Source organism: Phocoena phocoena, chromosome 9 (assembly GCF_963924675.1).
Source record: "Phocoena phocoena chromosome 9, mPhoPho1.1, whole genome shotgun sequence".
Taxonomy (NCBI): Eukaryota; Metazoa; Chordata; class Mammalia; order Artiodactyla; family Phocoenidae; genus Phocoena; species Phocoena phocoena.
The window spans coordinates 40,492,597-40,517,583 of record NC_089227.1 but is presented as its reverse complement, the minus strand read 5'-3'; the positions used below and the strand labels follow the sequence as shown (position 1 = coordinate 40,517,583).

The 24,987-nt window shown below is 40.1% G+C and overlaps 1 protein-coding gene across 1 annotated transcript in view; it reads left to right on the top strand.

Annotated features, from left to right (window-relative positions):
• The window catches only part of SCIN (scinderin), a 79,653-nt gene extending 73,021 nt beyond the window's left edge, over positions 1-6,632 (top strand). The window contains exon 16 of the mRNA XM_065884218.1: positions 6,224-6,632. Within this exon, the coding sequence (XP_065740290.1) occupies positions 6,224-6,351 (128 nt within the window). The 3' untranslated portion in view covers positions 6,352-6,632. The remainder of the gene's footprint in view (positions 1-6,223) is intronic.
• Positions 6,633-24,987: the final 18,355 nt, after the last annotated feature.

The following is a 24,987-nucleotide window of genomic DNA, read 5'->3' as shown; positions in this document are numbered from 1 at the left end:
GATTACAGTAGCTTTGTAGTATAGTCTGAAGTCAGGGAGCCTGATTCCTCCAGCTCCGTTTTTCTTTCTCAAGATTGCTGTGGCTATTCGGGGTCTTTTGTGTTTCCATACAAATTGTGAAACTTTTTGTTCTAGTTCTGTGAAAAATGCCAGTGGTAGTTTGATAGGGATTGCATTGAATCTGTAGATTGCTTTGGGTAGTAGAGTCATTTTCACAATGTTAATTCTTCCAATCCAAGAACATGGTATATCTCACCATCTATTTCTATCATCTTTAATTTCTTTCATCAGTGTCTTATAATTTTCTGCATACAGGTCTTTTGTCTCCTTCAGTAGGTTTATTCCTAGGTATTTTATTCTTTTTGTTGCAGTGTAAATGGGAGTGTTTTCTTAATTTCACTTTCAGATTTTTCATCATTAGTGTATAGGAATGCCAGAAATTTCTGTGCATTAATTTTGTATCCTGCTACTTTACCAAATTCATTGATTAGCTCTAGTAGTTTTCTGGTAGCATCTTTAGGATTCTCGATGTATAGGATCATGTCATCTGCAAACAGTGACAGCTTTTTTTCTTCTTGTCCGACTTGGATTCCTTTTATTTCTATTTTTCTCTGATTGCTGTGGCTAAAACTTCCAAAAGTATGTTGAATAATAGTGGTGAGAGTGGGCAACCTTGTCTTGTTCCTGATCTTAGTGGAAATGGTTTCAGTTTTTCACCATTGAGGATGATGTTGGGTGTGGGTTTGTCATATTTGGCTTTATTATGCTGAGGAAAGTTCCCTCTATGCCTGCTTTTGCAGGGTTTTTATCATAAATGGGTGTTGAATTTTGTCGAAAGCTTTCTCTGCATCTATTGAGATGATCATATGGTTTTTATTCTTCAATTTCTTAATATGGTGTATCACATTGATTGATTTGGGTATATTGAAGAATCCTTGCATTCCTGGGATAAACCCCACTTGATCATGGTGTATGATCCTTTTAATGTGCTGTTGGATTCTGTTTGCTAGTATTTTGTTGAGGATTTTTGCATCTATGTTCATCAGTGATATTGGCGTGTAGTTTTCTTTCTTTGTGACATCTTTGTCTGGTTTTGTTATCAGTGAGATGGTGGCCTCATAGAATGAGTTTGGTAGTGTTCCTCCCTCTGCTATATTTTGGAAGAGTTTGAGAAAGATGGGTGTTAGCTCTTTTCTAAATGTTTGATAGAATTCACCTGTGAAGCCATCTGGTCCTGGGCTTTTGTTTGTTGGAAGATTTTTAATCACAGTTTCAAATTCAGTGCTTGTGATTGGTCAGTTCATATTTTCTATTTCTTCCTGATTCAGTCTTAGAAGGTTGTGCATGTCTAAGAATTTGTCCATTTCTTCCAGATTGTCCATTTTATTGACATAGAGTTGCTTTAGTAATCTCTCATGATCTTTTGTATTTTTGCAGTGTCAGTTGTTACTTCTCCTTTTTCCTTTCTAATTCTAATGACTTAAGTCTTCTCCCTTTTTTCTTGATGAGTCTGGCTAATGGTTTATCAATTTTGTTTATCTTCTCAAAGAACCAGCGTTTAGTTTTATTGATCTTTTTAATCACAATTAAGTTAATTATCATTTCCTTCATTTCTTTTTGATTTATTTCTGATCTGATCTTTATGATTTCTTTCCTTCTGCTCACTTTGGGGTTATTTTGTTCTTCTTTCTCTAATTGCTTTAGGTGTAAGGTTAGGTTGATTATTTGAGACGTTTCTTGTTTCTTAAGGTAGGATTGTATTGCTATAAACTTCCCTCTTAGAACTGCTTTTGCTGCATCCCACAGGTTTTGGGTCAACGTGTTTTCAGTGTCTTTTGTTTCTAGGTATTTTTTGATTCCCTCTTTGATATCTTCAGTGATCTCTTGGTTATTAAGTAGTGTATTGTTTAGCCTCCATGTGTTTGTACATTTTACAGATTGTTTCCTGTAATTCATATCTAGTCTCATAGCGTTGTAGTCGGAAAAGATACTTGATACCATTTCAATTTTCTTAAATTTACCAAGGCTTGATTTGTGACCCAGGATCTGATCTATCCTGGAGAATGTTCCATGAGCACTTGAGAAGAGTGTGTATTCTGTTGTTTTTCAATGGAATGTCCTATAAATATCAATTAAGTCCATCTTGTTTAATGTGTTATTTAAATCTTGTGTTTCCTTATTTATTTTCATTTTGGATGATCTGTCCATTGGTAAAAGTGGGGTGTTAAAGTCCCCTACTATGATTGTGTTACTGTCAATTTCCCCTATAATGGCTGTTAGTATTTTTTTTTTTTTTCTTTTTGCGGTACGCAGGCCTCTCACGGTTGTGGCCTCTCCCATTGCGGAGCACAGGCTCCAGATGCGCAGGCTCAGCGGCCATGACTCACGGGCCCAGCCGCTCCACGGCATATGGGATCTTCCTGGACCGGGGCATGAACCTGTGTTCCCTGCATGAGCAGGTGGACTCTCAACCACTGCACCACCAGGGAAGCCCTGGCTGTTAGTATTTGCCTTATGTGTTGAGGTGCTCCTATGTTGGGTGCATAAATATGTACAATTGTTATATATTCTTCTTGGATCAATCCCTTGATTATTATGTAGTGTCCTTCTTTGTCTCTTGTAATAGTCTTTATTTTAAAGTCTATTTTATCTTACATGAGAATTGCTACTCCAGCTTTCTTTTGATTTCCATTTGCATGGAATCTTTTTCCATCCCCTCACTTTCAGTCTGTATGTGTCCCTAAGTCTGAAGTGGATCTCTTGTAGACAGCGTATATACGGGTCTTGTTTTTGTATCCATTCAGCCAGTCTATGTCTTTTGGTTGGAGCATTTAATCCATTTACATTTAAGGTAATTATTGATATGTATGTTCCTATTACCATTTTCTTAATTGTTTAGGGTTTGTTATTGTAGGTCTTTTCCTTCTCTTGTGTTTCCTGCCTAGAGAAGTTCCTTTAGCATTTGTTGTAAAGCTGGTTTGGTGGTGCTGAATTCTCTTAGCTTTTGCTCGTTTGTAAAGGTTTTAATTTCTCCCTCAAATCTGAATGAGATCCTTGCTGGGTAATCTTGGTTGCAGGTTTTTCTCCTTCATCACTTTAAATATGTCCTGCCACTCCCTTCTGGCTTGCAGAGTTTCTGCTGAAAGATCAGCTGTTAACCTTATGGGGATTCCCTTGTGTGTTGTTTGTTGTTTTTCCCTTGCTGCTTTTAATATGTTTTCTTTGTATTTAATTTTTGATACTTTGATTAATATGTGTCTTGGAGTGTTTCTCCTTGGATTTATCCTGTATGGGACTCTCTGTGCTTCCTGGACTTGATTAACTGTTTCCTTTCCCATATTAGGTAAGTTTTCAACTATAATCTCTTCAAATATTTTCTCAGTCCCTTTCTTTTTCTCTTCTTCTTCTGGGACCCCTATCATTTGAATGTTGGTGCATTTAATTTTGTCCCAGAGGTCTCTGAGGCTTTCCTCAGTTCTTTTCATTCTTTTGTCTTTTTTCTGTTCTGCAGTAGTTATTTCCACTATTTTATCTTCCAGGTCACTTATCCGTTCTTCTGCCTCTTTTATTCTGCTATTGATCCCTTCTAGAGCATTTTTAATTTCATTTATTGTGTTGTTCATCATTGTTTGTTTGCTCTTTAGTTCTTCTAGGTCCTTGTTAAACATTTCTTGTATTTTCTCTCTTCTATTTTCAAGATTTTGGATCATCTTTACTATCATTATTCTGAATTCTTTTTCAGGTAGACTGCCTATTTCCTCTTCATTTGTTAGGTGATGGGTTTTTGCCTTGCTGCTTCATCTGCTGTGTGTCTTTCTGTCTTCTCATTTTGCTTAACTTACTGTGTTTGGGGTCTGCTTTTCGCAGGCTGCAGGTTCGTAGTTCCCGTTGTTTTTGGTGTCTGTCCCCAGTGGCTAAGGTTGGTCCAGTGGGTTGTGTAGGCTTCCTGGTGGAGGGAACTAGTGCCTGTGTTTTGGTGTGTGAGGCTGGATCTTGTCTTTCTGGTGGGCAGGTCCACATCTGGTGGTGTGTTTTGGGGTGTTTGTGGCCTTATTATGATTTTAGGCAGCCTCTCTGCTAATGGATGGGGCTGTGTTCCTGTTTTGCTAATTGTTTGGCATAGGGTGTCCAGCAGTGTAACTTGCTGGTTGTTGAGTGAAGCTGGGTCTTGGTGTTGAGATGGAGATCTCTGGGAGATTTTTGCAATTTGATATTATGTGTAGCTGGGAGGTCTCTTGTGGACCAGTGTCCTGCACTTGGTTCTCCCACCTCAGAGGCACAGCCCTGATGCCTGGCTGGAGCACCAAGAGCCTTTCATCCACATGGCTCAGAATAAAAGGGAGAAAAAATGGATAAATAGAAAGAAAGAAAGGAAGGAAGGAAGGAAGGAAGAAAGGAAGAAAGGAAGAAAGAAAGGAAGGAAGGAAGAAAGAAAGGAAGAAAGGAAGAAAGAAAGAAAGTAGGAAGATAAAATAAAATAAAATAGGTATTAAAATAAAATATAATTATTAAGAAAAAAAATTTTTAAAGTTAAAAAAAAATTTAAAAAACGGACGTACAGAACCCTAGGACAAATGGTAAAGCAAAGCTATACAGACAAAATCACACACATACACACTCACAAAATGAGGAAAAGGGAAAAAAAAAAATATATATATATAACTTTGCTCCCAAAGTCCGCCTCCTCAATTTGAGATGACTCGTTGCCTATTCAGGTATTCCATAGATGCAGGGTCCATCAAGTTGACTGTGGAGATTTAATCAGCTGCTCCTGAGGCTGCTGGGGGAGATTTCCCTTTCTCTTCTTTGTTCACACAGCTCCTGGGGTTCAGCTTTGGATTTGGACCCGCCTATGCGTGTAGGTCGCCTGAGGGCGTCTGTTCTTCGCTCAGACAGGACAGGGTTAAAGGAGCAGCTGCCTCGGGGGCTCTGCTCACTTGGGGCGGGGAGGGGGGGCCGGTAGGGGTCCAGAATGTGGGGCAAGCCTGCGGCGGCAGAGGCCAACATGACGTTGCACCAGCCTGAGGCGCGCCGTGTGTTCTCCCGGGGAAGTTGTCCCCGGATCACGGGACCCTGGCAGTGGCAGGCTGCACAGGCTCCCGGGAGGGGAGGGGTGGAGAGTGACCTGTGCTCGCACACAGGCTTCTTGGTGGCGGCAGCAGCAGCCTTAGCGACTCATGCCCGTCTCTGGGGTCCGCACTGATAGCCGCAGCTCGCGCCCGTCTCTGGAGCTCCTTTAAGCAGTGCTCTTAGTCCCCTCTCCTCGCGCACCAGGAAGCAGAGGCAAGAAAAAGTCTCTTGCCTCTTCGGCAGCTCCAGAACTTTTCCCGGACTCCTTCCCGGCTAGCTATGGCTCACTAGCCCCCTTCAGGCTGTGTTCACACAGACAGCCCCAGTCCTCTCCCTGGGATCCGACCTCCGAAGCCCGAGCCTCAGCTCCCAGCCCCTGCCCGCCCCGGCGGGTGAGCAGACAAGCCTCTCGGGCTGGTGAGTGCCGGTCGGCACCGATCCTCTGTGCGGGAATCTCTCCGTTTTGCCCTCCGCACCCCTGTTGCTGTGCTCTCCTCCGTGGCTCCGAAGCTTTCACCCTCCACCACCTGCAGTCTCCGCCCGCGAAAGGGCTTCCTAGTGAGTGGAAACTTTTCCTCTTTCACAGCTCCCTCCCACTGGTGCAGGTCCCGTCCCTATTCTTCTGTCTCTGTTTTTTCTTTTTTCTTTTGCCCTACCCAGGTTCATGGTGGGTTTCTTGCCTTTTGGGAGGTCTGAGGTCTTCTGTCAGCGTTCAGCAGGTGTTCTGTAGGAGTTGTTCCACACGTATATGTATTTCTGATGTATTTGTGGAGGGGAAGTTGATCTCCGCATCTTACTCTTCCACCATCTTGAAGCTCCGACAACTTAGAGTTTTATAAATTCCTTTTGAGGAATGCTGTTCTTTCTGGCACAGTTTTTTGTTTGTTTGTTTTTGTATTATTGCAAAGTAAAGAATAATTATTCGGTAAGAATAATTCCATAAAATTTGGAATTTTTTCAGGCAATAATGAGACTCTCATGCACATTCCATGGCAGATGAGAGAAGACAATAAGGAATTGTTCATATGGAGTAGCATTGGCTACTTTAGGGCAATGAAAATTTGATTTATTACTTTTATTGGCAAGCTTTTCATTCTATAGTTATTTTACTTTAATTGAAACTAACTCACTTTGTCTTTTAAACTCTTTTTAGCCAAAATATACCTTGAGACAGACCCTTCTGGAAGAGACAAGGGGACGCCAATTGTCATCATAAAACAGGGCCATGAGCCATCTACATTCACAGGCTGGTTCCTGGGCTGGGATTCCAGCAGGTGGTAAACTGAGTTTTGTAGGAAAAAGCAAACAAACAAGTAAGCATTATGGGGCAGCTGTCCCATTGCTGTTTGGTGGGGAGAAAGGGGGAGCTTGTTTGTTTGACTTTAGAAAATTAACCTCAGCCATGTGGCTGTTTTTTAATGCTTAGTACTGGTTTGAAATTTCTTTTAAACTGGAATTTTCTTATGTTAGTATTTTTAAATAACTTAAAGTAAACTTTTGTTATGGACCAGTATTAGCTCTGCTGGATCCTGGCTTATATCTTTTATATGACCTTTTAAAGGAGAGAAGCTCTGCTCAGTCTAGGGGAGTTTGTCAGGAAATTTTACAATTCAGGAGTGATTAGCCAAACTTGTACTTTAATATATCAGAGAAGAAAGTTATAAATGCCTTTGAGGTTATTCTCCTTTCTGTGTGTTATGTTCAAAAGAATCACATGCTTGCAGTAAGGTTTCCATTAAAATAGGTTTAAAAGTTTGCTGTTTTCCTTCTTTAGCCAATGTGACTTTGATACCATTAACTCTTAAGTGTCATTTTCTTTTTTTTAAAAAAGTTCTTGGTCACACCCCACGGCATGTGGGATCTTAGTTCCCCAACCAGGGATTGAACCCATGCCTCCTGCATTGGAAGGCAGAGTCTTAACCACTGGACCGCCAGGGAAGTCCCAAGTGTAATTTTCTAGGAGAAACTTTACCTTTTTGGCCTTTTAAAAAGCCTTTGAGGGGCTTCCTTGGTGGCGCAGTGGTTGAGAGTCCGCCTGCCAATGCAGGGGACACGGGTTCTGCCCCGGTCCGGGAAGATCCCACATGCCGCGGAGCGGCTAGGCCCGTGAGCCATAGCCACTGAGCCTGCGCGTCTGGATCCTGTGCTCCGCAACGGGCGAGGCCGCAACAGTGAGAGGCCTGCGTACCGCAAAAAAAAAAAAAAAGCCTTTGAAAGCACAGCTCTTTCATGACAAAATAATTTGTATTCGTATCCACTTTTATATATATCTATATATTTGACAGTAATGTTTAATATCTCAAAAGATATGTACAAAAATGTTTCACTAATCCTCTTTCCTCATTAAAATACATCTTTTTAAAAAGGTTGTTGTGACATTTTATTCAAGTGTGATGTATCAGTTAATTACACAGTTAACCTTAAGGTTACAAATACTTTTATGCATAAATAAATATGAATTTAATTTTTAAAAATTCATTCTCATTACATAGTCAAAATTAAACTTTTCCATGGTTATATAATTTTCAACTTTAAATACCATAGTGCAAATGAAAGCGGGGTCCTGTTAAAAAATACACAGAAGCATATTAACAGTTTTAAGAGTTTTTGTGAGCAAAAATCGATTTGGATTGGGCAGCGCCAAAGCGAGCACTCCAAGGGGACTATAATGGAGAAAAGGTGGAAACAAAGCAAGGAAATTACTACTGATTGGCTACAGCTTGAAGCCTACTTGACTCTGATTGGTTGCCCATAGGTTTGGATTTCGTAACCATGAGGCATTTACAGGCTTAGGTTTTGGTTTGCTTACGTCGGCTGCCACGGCACTGGAGCCGCCTCAGTCTAATGCCTCCTCGCTTAACTAAACAAAACAGGCTTTGGGGCCGAAGACGGCGCTCAGGAAAGCAGAAAACGGCTTTGGTGGTAAGCTACGGGGTGGCAGGGTGAGGAGGGGAAGCCATACTTCAATGGGAAGGGGAATCAAACAGAGATGGGATCTGAGGAATTCTCACCCTCTCGCTGGGGAAATGAAGGGCTGTATGTTTCAGATTTGGTCCTGCCCTGGGTCCTGGCATGAGAACGTGGACCCGCGTCCATTACGGCCTGAAGGTGGATGGTCTGGTGGGGACCTGGGGCTTAGGTGGGTGGTAGGGAAGCAGTGAGAAGCTGTACTTCCAGGGACTGTTCATTCATTTAATAAATATTTATTAGGCATCTGCTTGGTGTCAGGCGCTCTAGGGTCCAACGTGAATGAAACTGACAAAATCCCAAAGCTCATGGAGTTTATATTCCAGGGAAGAGGCTAATAAAAACAAAATCAGTAAGTGATATATTATAAAAATATATTAGAAGATAAGTTCTGTGGAGGGAAAAAGATAAAGAAGGAAGATAGGAAATACTTGGATAAGAGTGAGGTGGGGTACAGATATCATAGGGTGCTTAGGCAGGAGCAAACCTTGTGTTAACACCTGAGCAGAAGCAATGCCAAGTACTAAGGCCTGGAGGTGGAAGCAAGCCCCATATAATGGGGCTGAAGTCTCAAGAAGCAGGGAGATTCCTTGGGGTTCTCTCCTGTCACCACTGGGCTACAAAACATTCATCTTCAGCAGACCTGCTGTTTAAGCCTGAGTTGTGAAAAGGTTGCTTTCCCAAATCCGAAACCCAAGTACTCAGAGGCAGGGATGGTGATGCCGGACGAGACAGGCGCGGCATCAGCACAAGCAGTGTGAGGAGAATGTAGCCATGGGGGGTGTTCACAGAAATTACCAGCAGCAACAGCTGCTGTGTCAGGGAGGCTCATGAGTCCTGTGTTAGTGAACTGAAGGGCTGCTGGTGAAGAGAGGGGATGAAGAGCATTTGTAAAAATTACCTGGAAAGGGTGAGCTAGGGAGTTGCTGTTTTCATTTCACACCTAAAACTGATGTGGCTGGAAAAAACACAATACGTGTGAAGTCAGTCTTGGGGAGGGGAACCAATCTCTTGTAAAAAGGCGAATTTGGTGGATTATAGAAGGGCCGTTGTTCTATGATATTATGTAGTCTTAAAACTCCAGTAATAAAAATAGAACTGCCATATGACCCAGCAATCCCACTGTAGGGCATATACCCTGAGAAAACCATAATTCAAAAAGAGTCATGTACCACAATGTTCATTGCAGCTCTATTTACAATAGCCAGGATATGGAAGCTGCCTAAGTGTCCACTGACAGATGAGTGGATAAAGAAGATGTGGCACATATATACAGTGGAGTATTACTCAGCCATAAAAAGAAATGAAATTGAGTTATTTGTAGTGAGGTGGATGGTCCTAGAGTCTGTCATACAGAGTGAAGTAAGTCAGAAAGAGGAAAACAAATACCATATGCTAACACATATATATGGAATCTAAAAAAAAAAAAAGGTTCTGATGAACCTAGAGGCAGGAGAGGAATAAAGACACAGATGCAGAGAATGGACTTGAGGACACAGGGAGGGGGAAGGGTAAGCTGGGACAAAGTGAGAGAGTGGCATTGACATATATATACTACCAAATGTAAAATAGATAGCTAGTGGGAAGCAGCTGCATAGCACAGGGAGACCACCTAGAGGGGTGGGATAGAGAGGGTGGGAGGGAGACACAAGAGGGAGGGGATATGGGGGTATATGTATATGTATCGCTGATTCACTTTGTTATAAAGCAGAAACTAACACACGATTGTAAAGCGATTATACTCCGATAAAGATGTTAAAAAACAAAAAAAACAAGCCAAAGAAAACCTCCAGTTATATGTAAACCCACATAGAAGTCAGTCTCTTGGATTTGAAAAGCAGTTTCATATAGCCTAATCAATAAGTATAAAAGTTTCATAATTTATTTTCTATTTTTCTTGAATAGAACTATTGATTGCTAATTTTTAACATGAAACATTAGATAGCTTTCTTGCCTCTGATTTTCCTGAAAGATTTTTGGGATGAAAAACCATAACAAATTTAGCCCTCAGCTACTAGTGCTTTACAGACCTTTCTTTGCTTCAAATAATATAGCACACTGGTTTTCCTGTGAAATTTGTGACAGGAAAAAAAAATTAGTGAATCTAGGAAAACCAAGTGCTAATCAGAAATCAGCATTCTAGTCAGAAGTAGCATATTTCAGGAATTTCAAATAAGGTTAGATTATGGCATTAACGTTGAGCCAAAGAGCAGGAAACAAGGAACCTGGGTAAAGTGAACTATTGTTTTGTCGTCTTAGCATTGTTTGTTTGTTTTGCGAGACCATCAGAGAATTGACTTCAAAATAACTTCTATATTGGACAGATTACTCACAGAGATTAAATTTTAGTCAAAATAAAAGAATATTAGTATTCATTATATATGCAGGATGGGTATGTTCAAAAAAATGTATTTTCAAAACGTTTTTTTCTTGCTGTACCTTCAGATTTTTTTTCTCCATTATGATTTCTCCCCTTTTAGTTTTAAAGAGCTATGTTAGGTATTTTAAAAGTATATTACGTATTTTATATATTCTCTAAAATAGTTCTGTCTCTTAAAACCATCCTTATTGTGCTACCTAAAATATTAATGATGAAATATTTTAAAGATTGGATCTACATTTTATTGTATATGCCTGGATAAATTCCATATGGTTCAAAAACTTGAATGTGAAAATAATAGTTGAAAACATGGAATTCCACTGTAGTGGGGAAATCATCTCTCAAGAACTGACAGAAGAAGAAAATCAGTAAGGACCCAGAGGTCTCGAACAGCATTCTCAGCCAGTTTAACCCAATCGATGTGTACTGAACACTCCACCAATAATGGCAGCATAGCGGTTTTTTAAGGGCACTTAAATTATTTGCCAAGAGAGAAAATATTCTGGGCCATAAAACAAATTTCAACAAACGTGAAGTATTGAAATCATACAAACTATGTTCTCTAACTACAATGGAATTAAAGTAGAAATTCATAACAGGCAGATATCTTGCTAATTTGTACATATTTGGATAAGTGGAAAAATCACAAGGGAAATAAGAAAATATTTTTATTTCAATGAAATTGAAATACAGCCTATTAAAATGTGTGGGATACAGCTAACTCAGGGCTTAAAAGAAATTTTATAGCATTAAATGCTAACATTAGTTGAATAGAAAGGCCTCAAATCAATGTTGTAAGCCTCCACATTAAGAAACTAAAAGAAGAGTAAATTAAACCTAAAGAAAGCAGAGAGAAGAAAATGACTAATACAGAAAATGGGGGAAAATATAAATTACTAAAATCAGGAATAAAAGAGGGGTATCACCACAGAACCTATGGACACTGAAGAGAAAATAAGAAACATAATTGTATGCTTATAAATCTGACATTGATGAAATGGGCAAATTCTTTGGGAGACACAAACTACTAAAGTTAACTCAGGAAGAAACAGAACTTAAGTAGCAACACATACACATACATTAAACAAATTGAATTCATAGGTAAACCCCTCTGGCAGAGAAAAGCCTAGGCCTAATTAGGCTTCACTGGTGACTTCTGTCAACATTTGAAAAAGCAATTCAACCAATTCTATACAAACTGTTCCCAATAATAGAAGATGAGGCCAGTATTACCCTGATATCAGAACTAAACAAAGTGATTATAAGAAAGGAATACTCTATGCCAGTATTCCTCAATACATAGAGGTAAAAACTTTAAAGTTTTTCAAATTGAATCCAAATTCAATGGGTTTTATTCCAGGAATCCATTTTAACATTTAAAAATTAAGAATTCTCCATATTAATAGACTAAAAGGGAAAAACCATATGAACGTCTGAATAGGTACAGAAAAGCATTTGATAAAATTCAGCAACCACTGATAATGAAAACTCTCAGCAAATGAGGTATAAAATGGAAGTTCCTCAATCTTAAAATGGGTATATATGAAAAAGTGTACAGCTGACATCTTTAAGAGCAGAAGACCAAATTTTTCCCACTAGGATTTGGAACATGATGCAGAAGTTTGTTTTCATCTCTTCTGTGTTTTACTGGAGGTCCTAGCCAGGCAGAGAAGGCAGGGTTTCTCAGTCTTGGTACTACTGATATTTTGATAATTCTTTGCTCTTCCGGCTGTCCGGGCATTAGAGGATGACTAGGATCATCTCTGGCCTCTGCTTAACAGAAAACCACAACCCCCATCTCTCCCACCCCTACTTCCAGTGTACCAATCAAAACTGTCTCTAGACATTACAAATGTCCTTCGGGGGAGAGGGAAGCAAAATTGCTCCCAATGGAGAACCACTTCAATGAGGCAAGAGAAAGAACTAAAAGGTTCATAGATTGGAAAGGGAGATGTGAGTACTCTTGGTGAAAGTCATCTGGGTGTTAATAGTCTTTAACTGCTCCCAGGTGAATATAATATGCAGCCAGGATAAATACCTACTAGAGTCTTCTGCAAATCAAATACAGCTCGCTCTGACTCTAGGCCTGGCCTCACTATCCAGGGAGACTTCTTCGATTATTTTCAGTTGTAGGAACAGCCAAAACTGTAACTATCTATCCTTCACAGTATTTGATAACCAGCAAAACATCCCTTTGACTTAAAAACCCTGTTCATGTTCTACTCTTGCCTCAAATCAAATTTGAGGTAGTGAATACTCTTTTAAAGAAAAATCTAAACCCCAGCAGCATAAGATTTACTTTCTGTTTACTCAAAAAGTAGGAGTAGCATTAAGGGTGAAAATGATCTACTTGTAAACCTCTTCAAGTACATTAAAACAGTGTTCTGCCTGATTAAAGCAAAAAGTAAAAAGTTAAAAAATATATGTACCTTCAGAGATGTATACATCCAAACAGCACAGTAGAGGGCACTCCTTGCCCATGTTTATATACATGGTCCTGAAAACACTGAAAAATACAGTCGTATTTACTTTTATTTTAGATTGGACATGAATAGTGCTTCTAGGCAGGTCAAATGTGGCTGTGGAAGTATTTTATACTCTTCCAATTTGGGGGTTCAGTAGAGTGCCATCATATATTGCTTTTATAATATATTTGCTACCTGCTAGGCTATCCTGTCATGTATATCCTGATATGTATATATGCAGTATATATCTTTCTGAGATAGATACATACCTATATGTATCCATCTGTCTCCTTCTATATATCCTGGTATATAGCCTAGTGCTGGCGATACAACAGAAAGCAGATAGTTAAGGATGCCTTCCCTCAGTGGAGCTACAGCCTAGTGGGTGGAGAAGAGAAGATACAAACACTAAAATACATATTGCCATATAGCAATAAGTGTTATGAAGGAAAATAGGACAGGAAGAGAAAAATAAGGCCAGGGATTGTGAGATGAGGGATTCTATTTTAGATAGAGTGAACAGGGAAGGCCTTTCTGAGGTGGTATTTGGACAGAGACCTGAAGGAAGTGAGGGAATGAGTCTGTGATGATTAATGGTATGTGTCACCTTGACTGGGCCAGCGGATGCCCAGATATCTGGTTAAACATTACTTCTGGATGTGTCTGTGAAGGTGTTTCCTGGAGAGATTAGTATTTGAATTGGTAGACTGGGTAAAGCAGATGGCCCTCCCCAGTATGGGTGGGCATCATTCAATCTGCTACAGGCCTGAGTGGAACAAAAAGATGGGGGAAGGTTGAATTGGCTCTCTCTGCCCGACTGCTTGAGCTGAGATATCAGTCTTCTCCTGCCCTTGGGCTGACTTACACCATTAGGTCTCCTGTTCTCAGGCTTTTGGACTCAGACTGGAATTTATACCACTGGCTTTCCTGGGTCTCCAGCTTGCAGATGGCATATTGTGGGACTTCTCAGCCTTCATAATCACGTGAGTCAACTTCTTATAATAAATCTTATTTTGTGTAGATAGATATAGATAGATACCAAGATCTATATGTCTGTCTGTCTATCTAGCTATCCCTTTGGTTTTGTTCTATGGAGAAGCGTGACTAGTGACTAACACAGAGCCTTGGGCACATCTCTGGGTGGAGACCAGTAGAGCCTTTCTGTGTAGAGGCATAAGAAGCTGCTTGGTTTGCTCAAGGAATTGTGAGGAAGCCAGTGTGGTTGGAGTGATGGAGAGAGATGGAGAAGTGTGGGAGATGAGATCAGAAAGGTAGTAGAAGCATAGATCATACAGAACTTGTGGCATTTTCATTTTCCCTCTGGATGGGATTTACTGGAATGACATGATTTGTCTGACATTTTGAAAGGATCACTCTGGCTGCTAAGTTGAGAACAGACTTCAGGATGAAAAGCCTGAAAAGAGAGGCCAGTCAGGAGGCGATGATTCTAATCCAGGACAGAGCTGATGGTGTTGGTGGCTAAGAGGGATTGGATTCCAAAATGTTCTGAATATGGAGCCAATGGGAGGATAGTTGATTGGATAAAGGGTGTGAGAAAATGAGAGAAATCAAGTATCAGAGGAGTTGCCATTTACTGAGCTGGGAAACTGTTGATGGAGAAGGTTTGAGTGGGGAAACAGGAGTTGAACATGTTCATTTTTGAGATGCTTATCCTATTGGACAGTTAATCGAAGTTGTTGAGTAGCTATTCTAGTTCAATAGAGAATTCATGGCCAGGGACATATATTTGCTGTGAGTCAGTGTATAGATACATTTAAAGACTTAAGGGTAGATGTGATGACCTAGAGTGTGAGTGTCGATAAAGAAGATGACTAAGAGGATAAATGAGTTCTGGGATGTTCCACCATGTAGAAGTGTGGGAGGTGAGGGAGAGCCAGCAAAGAGGATGAGAAGATCCCAGTGAGGCAAGAAGGAAATGAAGGGAGTCCATGAGAGAATGCTTTCTTGAAGGTGTTAGTTACAAACTAAAGGTATTTTAAGGAAACAACGACCTGTTCTTTCTGATGATTTCCTAATAATATAACCAAATATTCTTGTGAATATTCTAGTGGATGCTTATGGGGTATTTCTCCCCAGATTGTGCATGAACTAAAGCAATGATTTTTCTTTTCTTTTTTTTTTAATTGGGGTATAGTTGTTTTACAATGTTGTGTTAGTTTCTACTGTACAGCAAAGTGGAGTTCCCTGTGCTATACAGCAGATTCTCATTAGTTATCTGTTTTAGACATATTAGTGTATATATGTCAATCCCAATCTCCCAATTCATCCCACCCTCCCCCTTTCCCCCCCTTGGTGTCTGTACATTTGTTCTATATATACATCTGTGTCTCCATTTCTGCCTTGCAGAGCGGTTTATCTGTACCATTTTTCTAGATTCCACATATATGTGTTAATATACAATATTTATTTTTCTCTTTCTGACTTACTTCACTCTTTTTTTAAATATATATTTTTTTTGCGGTACGCAGGCCTCTCACTGTTGCGGCCTCTCCCATTGCGGAGCACAGGCTCCAGACGCGCAGGCTCAGTGGCCATGGCTCACGGGCCTAGCCGCTCTGCGGCATGTGGGATCTTCCCGGACCAGGGCTCGAACCTGTGTCCCTTGCATTGGCAGGCGTATTCTTAACCATTGCGCCACCAGGAAAGCCCTTACTTCACTCTAAAAGGGGTGATTTTTCAACCAGGGTCGATTTTGCACCGCTGGGGATATTTGGCTATGTCTGATGACATTTATGGTTGTCAAAACTCGGGGACATCTAGTGCTACTGGCCTCTAGTGGGTAGAAGCCAGGGATGCTGCTGAACATCGTACAGTGCACAGGAGGGCCCCTCACAACAAAAGCCTATCTAGTCCAAAACGTCAATAGTGCCAAGGCTGAGACTCCCTAACCTAGAATCATTACATTTCAAAATGGAAATCTATTGTTTCTTCAGAGAAGTTTTAAGGAGACAAGCTAAAATGAGATAACACCATACAGCAGGACAGCTGCTTCCTTTTTTTACATGATGTTTCACATGAAGGACCAAATAAGAGCTCTTAATTAATTAACTAAACTTGCTATATTCTTGTCATCATGACATACAGACCATATACCTAAGACCTAGTTATTTAAAAAATATAAAATATATGGATAGGGAATTCCCTGGCGTTCCAATGGTTAGGACTCTGTGCTTTTACTGCCGAGGGCCAGGGTTCTATCCCCGGTTAGGGAACTAGGATCCCACAAGCCACGCCGGCGCAGGCAATAAATAAATAAACCAAACCAAACAGAATAAAATAAAGTATATGGATATAGGTATAAGTTCATATTAAAATATTTTTTTAAAACACTACAATTTTGATACTCTCTATTTAAAATTGGTATTGTTGAATCATAGTATATTTATTTCCTATTGCTTCTGTAACAAATTATCCCAAATTTATTGGTGTAAAATAGCACAAATATATTGTCTTCTGGTTCTGGAGCTCAGGTTCTAGTGGCCTCCCTCCTGCATTCCTTGGCTTGTGGCTACTTCTTCCGTCTTTAAAACTAGCAGTGTAGCATCTTCAAAGATCTCTCTCTCTTTCCCTATATGACCTCCGCTATGTGACCATCAGTCACATGTCCTTCTGCAGCTCTGACTTTCTTGCCTCCCTCCTTCCCTTATAAGGACCCTTGTAATTATCTTGGACTTGCCTGAATAATCCTGGATAACCTCCCCTTCTCAAGATCCTTCATTTAATCACATTTGTAAAGTCCCTTTGCCTTGTAAGGTAATACATTCACATGTTCAGGGCCGGATGTGGTTGTCTTTGGGGGGTTGTTATTTCACCTACCACACTGGGTAGAAAGGTATACAATGAAACCAGTATTGTAGTCGGTTGGCATAGTGGATAAAAGCTGATAACCTGGGAAGCCGGTAGATTTTCCCACTCTCTTCTATCCACTCCACCTTCAGCTTAGACTCCAATTTCTAAAACAGAAAATAAACATAATTGTAGCTGGGGGAAAATCTAGTCAGCATTTCATCTCTTTCCTATTCCTTGCAAGGGGCTGTTCTAGTTCCAACCTGACCATCTTATAAACAGAGGCAGAGAGAAATTTCCCATACTATGTTCACATAAGGCATTTGCTGTTTTCACAATTACAGTAACACTACTACATATCCTTTTGTGAGACACTTTGGAGACAAGAGAGTGGGTATGATATTTCATTTGCATTTAAACAAAAACAAAAGAGTTTGAACAATTAAACATCTAACTCACTAAGATAATTTTTCAGCTTTTGTTTTTTATTTTTTTGGTAATGGTTGTATTTTATTTTATTTTTTTATACAGCAGGTTCTTATTAGTTATCCATTTTATACATATTACTGTATACATGTCAATTCTAATCTCCCAATTCATACCACCACCACCACCACCCCCACTTTCCCCCCTTGGTGTCCATAAGTTTGTTCTCTACATCTGTGTCTCTGCCTTGCAAACTGGTTCATCTGTACCATTTTTCTAGATTCCATATATATGTGTTAATATATGATATTTATTTTCTCTTGCTGACTTACTTCACTCTGTATGACAGTCTCTCAGTCCATCCACGTCTCTACAAATGACCCAGTTTCGTTCCTTTTTATGGCTGAGTAATATTCGATTGTATATATGTACCACATCTTTATCCATTCCTCCGTTGATGGACATTTAGGTTGCTTCCATGACATGGCTATTGTGCAATTCATTCATGCTGCAGTGAACATTGTGGTGCATGACTCTTCTTGAATTATGGTTTTCTCAGGGTATATGCCCAGTAGTGGAACTGCTGGGTCGTATGGTAGTTCTATTTTTAGTTTTTTAAGGACCCTGCATACTGTTCTCCATAGTGGCTGCATCAATTTACATTCCTACCAACAGTGTATGAGGATTCCCTTTTCTCCACACCCTCTCCAGCATTTATTGTTTGTAGATTTTTTGATGATGGCCATTCTGACCGGTGTGAGATGATATCGCATTGTAGTTTTGATTTGCATTTCTCTAATGATTAATGATGTTGAGCATTCTTTCATGTGTTTGTTGGCAATCTGTATATCTTGTTTGGAGAAATGTCTATTTAGGTCTTCTGCCCATTTTTGGATTGGGTTGTTTGTTTTTTTGATATTGAGCTGCATGAGCTACTTGTAAATTTTGGAGATTAATCCTTTGTCAGTTGCTTCATTTGCAAATATTTTCTCCCATTATGAGGGTTGTCTTTTCATTTTGTTTATGGTTTCCTTTGCTTTGCAAAAGGTTTTAAGTTTCATTAGGTCCCATTTGTTTATTTTTGTTTTTATTTCCATTTCTCTAGGAGGTGGGTCAAAAAGGATCTTGCTGTGATTTATGTTATACAGTGTTCTGCCTAAGTTTTGCTCTAAGAGTTTGATAGTGTCTGGCCTTACATTTAGGTGTTTAATCCATTTTGAGTTTATTTTGTGTTTGGTGTTAGGGAGTGTTCTAATTTCATACTTTTACATGTAACTGTCCAGTTTTCCCAGCACCACTTATTGAAGAGGCTGTCTTTTCTCCACTGTATATTCTTGCCTCCTTTATCAAAGAAAAGGTGACCATATGTGCGTGGGTTTATCTCTGGGCTTTCTGTTCTGTTCCATTGATCTATATTCCTGTTTTTGTGCCAGTTCCATACTGTCTTGATAACTGTAGCTTTATAGTATAGTCTGAAGTCAGGGAGCCCGATTCCTCCAGTTCCATTTTTCGTTCTCAAGATTGCTTTGGCTATTTGGGGTCTTTTGTGTTTCCATACAAATTGTGAAATTTTTTGTTCTAGTTCTGTAAAAAAATGCCAGTGGTAGTTTGATAGGGATTGCATTGAATCTGTAGATTGCTTTGGGTAGTAGAGTCATTTTCACAATGTCGATACTTCCAATCCAAGAACATGGTATATCTCTCCATCTATTTGTATCATCTTTAATTTCTTTCATCAATGTCTTATAATTTTCTGCATACAGGTCTTTTGTCTCCTTAGGTAGGTTTATTCCTAGATATTTTATCCTTTTTGTTGCAGTGGTAAATGGGAGTGTTTTCTTAATTTCACCTTCAGATTTTTCATCATTAGTGTATAGAAATGCCAGAGATTTCTATGCATTAATTTTGTATCCTGCTACTTTACCAAATTCATTGATTAGCTCTAGTAGTTTTCTGGTAGCATCTTTAGGATTCTCTATGTATAGTATCATGTCATCTGCAAATAGTGACAGCTTTACTTCTTCTTTTCCGATTTGGATTCCTTTTATTTCTTTTTCTTCTCTGATTGCTGTGGCTAAATTTTCCAAAACAATGTTGAATAAGAGTGGTGAGAGTGGGCAACCTTCTCTTGTTCCTGATCTTAGTGGAAATGTTTCAGTTTTTCACCATTGAGGACAATGTTGGTTGTGGGTTTGTCATATATGGCTTTATTATGCTGAGGAAAGTTCCCTCTATGCCTACTTTCTGCAGAGTGTTTGTCATAAATGGGTGTTGAATTTTGTCGAAAACTTTCTCTGCATCAATTGAGATGATCATATGGTTTTTCTCCTTCAACTTGTTAATATGGTGTATCACATTGATTGATTTGCATACATTGAAAAATCCTTGCATTCCTGGAATAAACCCCACTTGATCATGGTGTGTGATCCGTTTAATGTGCTGTTGGATTCTGTTCGTTAGTATTTTGTTAAGGATTTTTGCATCTATGTTCATCAGTGATATTGGCCTGTAGTTTTCTTTCTTTATGACATCTTTGTCTGGTTTTGGTATCACTGATGGTGGCCTCATAGAATGAGTTTGGGAGTGTTTCTATTTTTGCTTTATTTTGGAAGAATTTGAGAAGAATAGGTGTTAGTTCTTCTCTAAATGTTTAATAGAATTCGCCTGTGAAGCCATCTGGTCCTGGGCTTTTGTTTATTGGAAGATTTTTAATCACGGTTTCAATTTCAGTGCTTGTGATTGGTCAGTTCATATTTTCTGTTTCTTCCTGGTTCAGTCTTGGCAGGTTGTGCGTTTCTAAGAATTTGTCCATTTCTTCCAGGTTGTCCATTTTATTGGCATAGAGTTGCTTGTAGTAATCTCTCATGATCCTTTGTATTTCTGCAGTGTCAGTTGTTACTTCTCCTTTTTCATTTCTAATTCTATTGATTTGAGTCTTCTCCCTTTTTTACTTGATGAGTCTGGTTAGTAGTTTGTCAATTTTATCTTCTCAAAGAACCAGCTTTTAGTGTTATTGATCTTTGCTATTGTTTCCTTCATTTCTTTTTCATTTATTTCTGATCTGATCTTTATGATTTCTTTCCTTCTGCTAACTTTGCGGGTTTTTTGTTCTTCTTTCTCTGATTGCTTTAGGTGCAAGTTTAGGTTGTTTATTTGAGATGTTTCTTGTTTCTTCAGGTAGGATTGTATTGCTATAAACTTCCCTCTTAGAATTGCTTTTGCTGCATCCCATAGGTTTTGGGTCATCATATGTCCATTGTCGTTTGTTTCTAGGTATTTTTTGATTTCCTCTTTGATTTCTTCAGTGATCACTTGGTTATTAAGTAGTGTATTGTTTAGCCTCCATGTGTTTGTATTTTTACAGGTCTTTTCCTGTAATTGATATCTAGTCTCATAGCGTTGTGGTTGGAAAAGATACTTGATACGATTTCAAGTTTCTGAAATATACCAAGGCTTGAATTGTGACCGAAGATATGATCTGTCCTAGAGAATTTTCCATGAGCACTTGAGAAGAATGTGTATTCTGTTGTTTTTGGATGGAGTGTCCTATGAATATCAATTAAGTCCATCTTGTTTAATGTATCATTTAAAGCTGTGTTTCCTTATTTATTTTCATTTTGGGTGATCTGTCCATTGGTGAAAGTGGGGTGTTAAAGTCCCCTACTATGATTGTGTTACTGCTGATTTCCCCTCTTATGGCTGTTAGTATTTGCCTTATGTATTGAGGTGTTCCTGTGTTGGGTGCATAAATATTTACCATTGTTAGATCTTCTTCTTGGTTCGATCCCTTGATCATTTTGTAGTGTCCTTCTTTGTCTCTTGTAATAGTCTTTATTTTAAAGTCTATTTTGTCTGATATGAGAATTGCTACTCCAGCTTTCTTTTGGTTTCCATTTGCATGGAATATCTTTTTCCATCCCCTCCCTTTCAGTCTGTATGTGTCCCTAGGTCTGAAGTGGGTCTCTTGTAGACAGCATATATACGGATCTTGTTTTTGTATCCATTCAGCCAGTCTGTGTCTTTTGGTTGGAGCATTTAATCCATTTACATTTAAGGTAATTATCTATATATATGTTCCTATTCCCATTTTCTTAATTGTTTTGGGTTTGTTATTGTAGGTCTTTTCCTTCTTTTGTGTATCTTACCTTGAGAAGTTCCTTTAGCATTTGTTGTAAAGCTGGTTTAATGGTGCTGAACTCTCTCAGCTTTTGCTTGTCTATAAAGGTTTTAATTTCTCCCTCAAATCTGAATGAGCTCCTTGCTGGTTAGAGTAATCTTGGTTGCAGGTTTTTCTCCTTCATCACTTTAAATATGTCCTGCCACTCCCTTCTGGCTTGCAGAGTTTCTGCTGAAAGATCAGCTGTTAACCTTATGGGGATTCCCTTGTGTGTTATTTGTTGTTTTTCCCTTGCTGCTTTTAATATGTTTTCTTTGTATTTAATTTTTGATACTTTGATTAATATGTGTCTTGGCGTGTTTCTCCTTGGATTTATCCTGTATGGGACTCTCTGTGCTTCCTGGACTTGATTAACTATTTCCTTTCTCATATTAGGGAAGTTTTCCACTATAATCTCTTCAAATATTTTCTCAGTCCCTTTCTTTTTCTCTTCTTCTTCTGGTACCCCTATAATTCGAATGTTGGTGTGTTTAATGTTGTCCCAGAGGTCTCTGAGACTGTCCTCAGTTCTTTTCATTCTTTTTTCTTTATTCTGCTCTGCAGTAGTTATTTCCACTATTTTATCTTCCTGGTCACTTATCTGTTCCTCTGCCTCAGTTATTTTGCTGTTGGCCCCTTCTAGAGAATTTTTAGTTTCATTTATTGTGTTGTTCATCATTGTTTGTTTGCTCTTTAGTTCTTCTAGGTCCTTGTTAAACATTTCTTGTATTTTCTCTCTTCTATTTGCAAGATTTTGGATCATCTTTATTATCATTATTCTGAATTCTTTTTCAGGTAGACTGCCTATTTCCTCTTCATTTGTTAGGTATGGTGGGTTTTTGCCTTGCTGCTTGATCTGCTGTGTGTCTTTCTGTCTTCTTATTTTGCTTATCTTGCTGTGTTTGGGGTCTCCTTTTTGCAGCCTGCAGGTTTGTATTTCCCTTTGTTTTTGGTGTCTGTCCCCAGTCTAAGGTTGGTTCAGTGGGTTTTGTAGGCTTCCTGGTAGAGAGGACTAGTGCCTGTGTTCTGGTGTGTGAGGCTGGATCTTGTCTTTCTGGTGGGCAGGTCCACGTCTGGTGGTGTGTTTTGGGGTGTCTGTGGACTTATGTTTTTAGGCAGCCTCTGTGCTAATGGATGGGGCTATGTTCCTGTCTTGCTAATTGTTTGGCATAGAGTGTCCAGCAGTGTAGCTTGCTGGTCGTTGAGTGAAGCCGGGTTTTGGCATTGAGATGGAGATCTCTGGGAGATTTTTGCAATTTGATGTTACGTGGAGCTGGGAGGTCTCTTTTGGACCAGTGTCCTGAAGTTGGCTCTCCCACCTCAGAGGCCCAGCACTGATGCCTGGCTGGAGCACCAAGAGTCTTACATCCACATGGCTCAGAATAAAAGGGAGAAAAAATAAGAAAGAAAGGAAGGAAGGGAGGACGAAAGAAAGAAAGGAAGGAAGAAAAGATAAAAGAAAAAGTAGAGTAAAATAAAATAAAGTTATTAAAATAAAAACAAAAAATAATTATTAAGAAAAAAAATTTTTTAAGTAAAAAACAAAAAAACAGACTGACAGACCCCTAGGGCAAGTGGTGAAAGCAAAGCTATACAGACAAAATCACACACAGAAGCACACACATACACACTCACAAAAAGAGAAAAAGGGGAAAAAATAATATATCTTTGCTCCCAAAGTCCACCTCCTCAATTTAGAATGATTTGTTGCCTATTCAGGTATTCCACAGATGCAGCGTACATGAAACTGACTGTGGAGATATAATCTGCTGCTCCTGAGGCTGCTGGGAGAGATTTCCCTTTCTCTTCTTTGTTCACACAGCTCCTGGGGTTCAGCTTTGGATTTGGCCCCGCCAGTGCGTGTTGTCGCCTGAGGGCGTCTGTTCTTCGCTCAGACAGGATGGGGTTAAAGGAGCAGCTGATTTGGTGGCTCTGGCTCACTCAGGCCGGGGGGCCAGGGACCCTGGCAGTGGCGGGCTGCACAGGCTCCCGGGAGGGACGGTGTGTATAGTGACCTATGCTTGCACACAGACTTCTTGGTGGCGGCAGCAGCAGCCTTAGCGTCTCATGCCCGTCTCTGGGGTCCGCGCTGTTAGCCACGGCTCGCGCCAGTCTCTAGAGCCCTTTTAAGTAGCACTCTTAATCCCGTCTCCCTGCGCACTGCAAAACAAAGAGGCAAGAAAAAGTCTCTTTCCTCTTCCGCAGTTCCACACGTTTTTCCCGGCCTCCCTCCCGGCTACCTGTGGTGCACTAGCCCCCCTTCCGGCTGTGTTCACACAGCCAACCCCAGTCCTCTCTCTGGGATCCAACCTAGGAAGCCTCAGCTCCCAGCCCCCGCCCGCCCTGGTGGGTGAGCAGACAAGCCTCTCGGGCTGGTGAGTGCCGGTCGGCACCGATCCTCTGTGCGGGAATCTCTCTGCTTTGCCCTCTGCACCCCTGTTGCTGCGCTCTCCTCCATGGCTCCGAAGCTCCCCCCTCCGCCACCCACAGTCTCCGCCTGCGAAGGGGCTTCTACTGTGTGGAAACCTTTCCTCCTTCACAGCTCCCTCCCACTGGTGCAGGTCTCATCCGTATTCTCTTGTCTCTGTTTCTTCTTTTTTCTTTTGCCCTACCAGGTACGTGGGGAGTTTCTTGCCTTTTGGGAGGTCTGAGGTCTTCTGCCAGCGTTCAGTAGGTGTACTGTAGGAGCAGTTCCACCTGTAGAGGTATTTCTGATGTATCTGTGGGGAGGAAGGTGATCTCTGCATCTTACTCTTCCACCATCTTGAAGCTCTCTCCCTTGTTGCTTTATAAAATTTTGCTTTGTCTTTCAGTTTTTGTCAATTTGATTACTATGTGTCTTGGCATGTTTCTCCTTGTGTTTATCCTGCCTAGGACTCTTTGCACTTCCTGGACTTGGGTGGCTATTTCCTTTCCCATGTTAGGGAAGTTTTTGACTATAATCTCTTCAGATCTTTTTTCGGGTCCTTTCTCTCTCTCTTCTCCTTCTGGGACCCCTATAATTTGAATGTTGTTTCATTTAATGTTGTCCCAGAGGTCTCTTATGCTGTCTTCATTTCTTTTCACTCTTTTTTATTTATTCTGTTCTGTGGCAGTAAATTTCACCATTCTGTCTTCCAGGTCACTTATCCATTCTTCTGCCTCAGTTATTCTGCTATTGATTCCTTCTAGTGTATTTGTCACTTCAGTTATTGTATTTTTCATCTCTGTTTGTTTATTCTTTAATTCCTGTAGGTGTTTGTTCTTTAACTCTTCTAGGTCCTTGTTAAACATTTCTTGCATCTTCTCGATCTTTGCCTCCATTCTTTTTCCGAGGTCCTGGATCATCTTCACTATCATTATTCTGAATTCTTTTTCTGGAAGGTTGCCTATCTCCACTTCATTTAGTTGTTTTTCTGGGGTTTATCTTGTTCATTCATCTGGTACATAGTCCTCTGCCTTTTCATTTTGTCTGTCTTTCTGTGAATGTGGTTTTTGTTCCACAGGCTGCAGGATTGTAGTTCTTCTTGCTTCTGCTGTCTGCCCTCTGGTGGATTTGGGTATCTAAAAGGCTTGTGCAAGTTTCCTGATGGGAGGGACTAGTGGTGGGTAGAGCTGGGCGTTGCTCTGCTAAAGCCAGAGGTCAGTAAAACTTTAATCTGCTTGTCTGCTGATGGGTGGGGCTGAGTTCCCTCCCTGTTGTTTGTTTGTCCTGAGGCTACCCAGCACTGGAGCTC